At 39.3% G+C, this 5,507-nt stretch overlaps 1 protein-coding gene across 1 annotated transcript; it reads right to left on the bottom strand.

Annotated features, from left to right (window-relative positions):
- Positions 1–2,693: 2,693 nt before the first annotated feature.
- On the bottom strand, positions 2,694–5,099 carry LOC145903483 (uncharacterized). The gene is made up of 4 exons (XM_082991564.1): positions 5,071–5,099; positions 4,367–4,437; positions 3,618–3,944; positions 2,694–3,374 (listed from the first exon to the last, which is right to left on the bottom strand). Exons 1-4 carry the CDS (start codon positions 5,082–5,084, stop codon positions 3,004–3,006), a joined length of 783 nt encoding a protein of 260 aa, XP_082847690.1. The 5' UTR covers positions 5,085–5,099; the 3' UTR covers positions 2,694–3,003.
- Between the last annotated feature and the right edge of the window lie 408 nt (positions 5,100–5,507).

Here is a 5,507-nt window from a genome sequence, read left to right as displayed (position 1 = left end):
GCCCTTATCGCTTTTTCGTTGTTTCACTTCTTCTTTCTTTTGTAGCGTTTTTGTTTATGTGCCTCAAATGTGTCCGCTGTGCTAAACTTAGATACTTCCTCCTGATGAAGGCTGCTGCATAACAGCCGAAACGTCGAGAAACGTAAATACAATAAAGTTTGCCAGAAGAGCAGTATTAAGCAATAAAATATGCCTGGCAGCATCAGTAACAATTTATTGCAATATTTAGGTGCGAAACGGGCGTCTTGAAGATTGCAATACAAAAACATGAGGTAATATCTTTAAGAAATGGTAGACAGGAGTATTACAAATGTGTTGAAATTGTATGAAATTGTATGACGAATTACATTGCCCTCAGCTCCAAGCGGACTAGGATCATTATCACTAATTAACCAATGTCAACACAAATCTAGTTATTGCATTTCACTTACGTTAAAATCCATTGAAATTGGTAAATAATTGCAACAGGCCCTTTATTGTGCAACTGGGTATTACATAAAAAATATTTAAATCCACTTTGACTCATTAATACAAATATTTGTTAAACTAACTTCCATAGAAGTGTCGTTTTCAGCATATTCCATTGCCTCACAGATTGGTTTATTTGGGAAAAAAACATTCGCAAGTATTCTGCATATCTCTAGATGGTCTTCCATTGTAGCAAACCTCCAACAAATTTCATTGCCTGATTTTGCCAAGACAGGAATGTTGTAGGACATATTGCAAAATACACATATATTTCCACATCACATCAGCAAAAAAAGCCTTAATAATATTGGCGAGCTGCGGTCTCATCGTGCAGCTGTTGAAGTGGCACACTAGATTCCACTTTGTGGTACCGTTCCGGTCAACGTCGATCTGTTTGGTACCCTATACTGAGTACCAAACAACAGAGACGAACCACTGTGGAGCGCACTATGGCCAAACGGATCTGCTTGGTAACCGATAGCGCTAAAGGCAAAAACACAAATGCAATATATGTGCAAAAAAAAAGCCATAATAATATTGACGAGCTGCAGACAGGGTGTGTACACACACATGCTCAGTGTAGGGTACTGTAAAAAACTCTAAGGGTCTCAGAGATATTTAACAGTGTCTCGATGGCCTGAGCGCGAATTGAGTCTCTTCGATTGTTAAACCTGCTTCTGCCCCGTTCTATAAAGCACCCAGAACCAAGATCTCTTCCCGAATAATTGTATTCATTTCTGTTATCTGCTTCATTACGACGGTACATTACAACTTTTCAATACAACGTTGATAGAATGTCAGCGCTTTGAATGGCGAAGACTAGACTAGACTAGACTAGACTGAACTTACGGGTAAAAACTGGGCTCTTTAACGCTCTCCATTATGAGAGCTGATTGGTCAATAATGTCACGTGATACCATGAGGCGCTTGAAGTAATATAATACAAGAACATAGGTGTGATGTGACATAAGCATAGGAGAACATTTTATGTGGTAAACAGGATGTTGAATGAATCACTTTACTCGAGAACATTCGATGAGTTTATCATATGGGTCGCAGTATGGGATTTTGCAAAACTTGTGCATTGCTGCACACGAAACATTACGAAATATAAACACTGATTTCTGTGACGTATGTTACAGTACCCAACAGATCGACGTTGACCGGGACGGTACCACAAAGTGGAATCTAGTGTGCCTGCTAGTGTAAAAGCTAGCACAGTGCCAGCACTGCAACAGCTGCACTGATGAGACCTCACAGGTCGAAACAGTGCGTGTACACACCCTGTCTGCATCTCGACATTATTTCCACATCAATCTACGAAACACATGTATTCACTTTATCTGTTTGTCTCCGTTTGCGAAACTATTTTTTGGTAATATTACCAATAATTGGCAGAAAAGTAAAGTCAGTAGTATAACACCATGCTTACTGCTTGGCTAAGTTGTGGCCTAGCTTTGATTGCATTGAGCAACCGTTGACTACCATTCTATATTCCATGTTTTTCTCGTATCATTTCGTTGTGTATATCGCTGCTGAAACGCTATTTAAGTCATTTAAGTCAAACACTTCCTTATGTCGATCATGCGTGACCAGTTTCAACTAATCACGTTCTTAGGCCTCTCCCAAGAGCAACTGTATCTCTTTCTCCAACACATTCTATTTTACTTTAATACGCCATTGAATGCTACTTCTTACTGGCCTTTACGTGAATGCTCCCGTCGATGTAATTTTTTTCAGAATTGGCAAAAAATGCAAATCTGGTAGCGACCTGGGGGCGACCAGTTAAGCGTGACGTCGATTTTGCCAGACACTTTGGCCAAGCTTTGATGCATTCCGACTGGTAATGTTTGCATTGTTTGCAACTAAATTTGGCCATTTTTCCGAAAAGATTACCGATTCTGATGCTGCGTGAAAAAAAAACACCCCAGGCGTTTTTGCTGCTTGTTTTGATTAGAATTGGTTACACTATGTAAAGATTTGTACATAATGCAATTATGCGTTTTTATCCCTTTGGTAAAAATAATTTTAACCTACACTTTATTAATAATTTTGTTTGCGGTTTGGTGCCTACATTGTCCCCTTTCGTTCAGTAAAAATGTGTTGCATCGTGTGGTAATCACACGTAATCCAACATCAATGTTACAAATGCAAACTTGTCCAGCCTATGGCGTATATGTTTTGTATCAGGTTATCGAGTTCAGAGGCAAACAACTGTCTTAGCAAGCAACGTTTGAGTTTATTTCGAATCAGATGCAAAAGCAATTAGAAAACAGGATATGTGGTCGTTCCGTGTAAACAATGAAAGCACCTTTCAACGCCGCAGAAAAATGTGTAAGAAATGTTTGTCACAAATGAATGAAGAGTTTACAACCAATAATTCGATTATATTTTCTCGATTTCAACAAATACATTGTAGAATCAAGGCCCATATAGAAACATTAACAGCGATAAAATCTGGACTCCTGTTTATAAATTTAGGAAATTTGCCAGGTTATTCCGACAGGGAGAACGGTGCTTTATGGAGACTTTGGGTTACTTCCCGCCTGGGTTCGGACCGAGATTTTCGTGATTCAATACTTCAAGCGATGGAAGAACCCACTTCCTACAGCAAAACCGCACTTGGTAATCTTGGCATTCCTGCCCAATAGATTTACACAACAACCCATCCGTGGGGTTCAACACGACGAAGGTGTTTCCCCCGTTAATGTAAGGCAAGCCGTTGGTAAGGCGAGCCTCGATGGCTGATCTCGGCTTGCACATTTTGAATTGCATCCTTTTCTGGATGTTGTTCACGGTTTCGTCGTCGTCGTATATCGGTGGATGGGTCGACGGGTCGTCTACATCGTACCACGGTGTCCAGTAGGCGTGGACAAATTTGGTTCTGTTCTTGCACTCGCCGATCACTTTTTTGAAAGTAAATACAGAAAAGTGGATTGAGTCATAGAACAACAAGCGCAACACAAGATTTTCAAAATAGGTTAATATGGTTTAATTCAATACTTCGTTTACCCTATGACGAGCACAATATACTGTGCGTAGGTGTATAACCAGACAAAGTTGTAGTTACTCACAGTACAAAGCAAAAAGCAGTAAGAAAGTAATTGGAACGATTCATTAACTATTAAATATTTAGTTGACTTGCATACCTGCTGGACAACAGTAGCGAACTTTGTAATCGTGGCACCGCAAACACCGACCATTAAAGACCTGATTTGAAGAGCAGCATTGCACAAGTGAAATGGAGATGTAGATGTTCCAAACGTACGAATGCATCTGCGTACCGACCAAAGCCACATCGACGGCGGTCGGATTCTCGCAAACTTTTCCCGGGAAAGCCTCATGAATGGCGCCGAGTGTTTCAATGTCACAATTGTCATCCGATGGATCGTCGAGATCAAACCAATCGGTCCAACCACCTTCTTCACATTTAACTTCCGGTTTTGGTGCTGGTTTTACGCGACCATACAAGCACTCTGAACAAAGAATGTTATAAAAATATGAGAACTACGTATAGGTGATTTGTGACGTCATCTAGATCACCTTTAAATAACCGTGGAAGTAGGACAGCCATGTCAATTTAGTAAACTGATGATGCGTGAATTGTTATGAAACGTCTTGAATAAACATATCATGCCCAAGGATACAATTTTTACCTTGGTGCACAGTTTTTATCAGGACACCATTGAGTAACCCATGCATCCACCTTCAGAAAGTTTTGTAGCGCACAGCAGAATCACATTTGCAAACTAACAATTTTGTTTTGAGTTGTATTTATTTTTCAAATTTAGTCGTTGAGAGTGATTGCACTTAGTATTTGCCATAAAACAAAATATACACTACTGTATTGCCGGAAGTTCAATTTTTAGGATTTCAGTGCAACTATTTATGTACTTACGCGCATTTGCTGCAATCACAATCGTCGACACTACGATGAGAGATTTCAACATATTGTCGTTTCTGATAAGACTGAACATATCAAATGTTAGTCAAATTTATGCAAATCTGGTAAATTCGTCGCATATTATATAGAGATGTTCGCAACGCCTAAGGCGAAGAGTGCTTTTACCTTCAGAAAAAGTTTCGCGTTTAAGAGACTTGTGGCTTGACCATGTATATTAGATGACAGCACGAAAATATGTGTTTTCCAAAAACATTCGTTTGGAGTCGGTAATATTTTGCCCGTGGCGATAACAGTTTGTGTCCGAGTTCATAGTGCTGTCAAACACTGAACAACAACTACATATTAAGCTATCTTTGAAACCAGTTTGACGTATATATATCAATACATACACTATAGAACAAACGACTGCCATTTTTGTTCACGTCGGTGGACGGTTTATCGTGAGATAATAAACCTAAGTATCTTAAACTAAAATGATGCTCTTTTATATGCCTTATCGATGCATATTGAAATTATGCTAATAATCTTAACGTGTTGGTTTATTTGGACTTAATTTCATCATAGTTTAGTTTACTTTACTTATTCTTCAACCTAGCTCTCTTTCATCTTTTTTTGCGTTTATCTCTATGTTTTGTTTCTATATGTGTGTGTTGTCGTATATTTGTTTATACGGGTTATTCCGGCGTTTTCCTGCTCACCTTAAACGTGACATAGCTCTTGCTGCTGTGGTCGAACTAATGCTCGAAGCTATATATTTGCAGGTCACGCAGGAATGTGTACAGTTTTACAACCATCGCCATGTCGCTCGGGGCGGGAGTTTTACAAGAGCTAAAATAGTTTAAAGAAGTCAATAGTTTAAAGCATCACATCGTTGGTCGGGGCGTGTTTGAGTGCAAATTTTGCCTCTGTCTGATTCTGCCATACGCGAGTTTAAACGGTTAAGAAATTCGGCAGTTTTATGGATACTAATTTCTGTTCGGAATTCACCAACAAGGCGTATTAGGACAAAAGGGGCCAACACCGACATAGCACTGGGGCTGCACTCTAATCAATAAGTGTTGATACTAACAGACCTATAATTTCAGTGATAACTTTTGACCCAAGTATTAAATGAGTATTAAATGATTCCATGTTA

Source organism: Ascidia mentula, chromosome 5 (genome assembly GCF_947561715.1).
Source record: "Ascidia mentula chromosome 5, kaAscMent1.1, whole genome shotgun sequence".
Classification (NCBI taxonomy): domain Eukaryota; kingdom Metazoa; phylum Chordata; class Ascidiacea; order Phlebobranchia; family Ascidiidae; genus Ascidia; species Ascidia mentula.
This window is presented reverse-complemented; position numbering and strand designations above follow the sequence as displayed.

Bases quoted from the DNA above. Each gene is read 5' to 3' on its own strand.
- LOC145903483 (XM_082991564.1), bottom strand. The intron at 3,945-4,366 runs GTAAGTACATAA...TTCTTTGTTCAG, and splicing joins TGTGATTGCAGCAAATGCGC to AGTGCTTGTATGGTCGCGTA. The intron at 3,375-3,617 runs GTATGCAAGTCA...CTTTCAAAAAAG, and splicing joins TCGCTACTGTTGTCCAGCAG to TGATCGGCGAGTGCAAGAAC.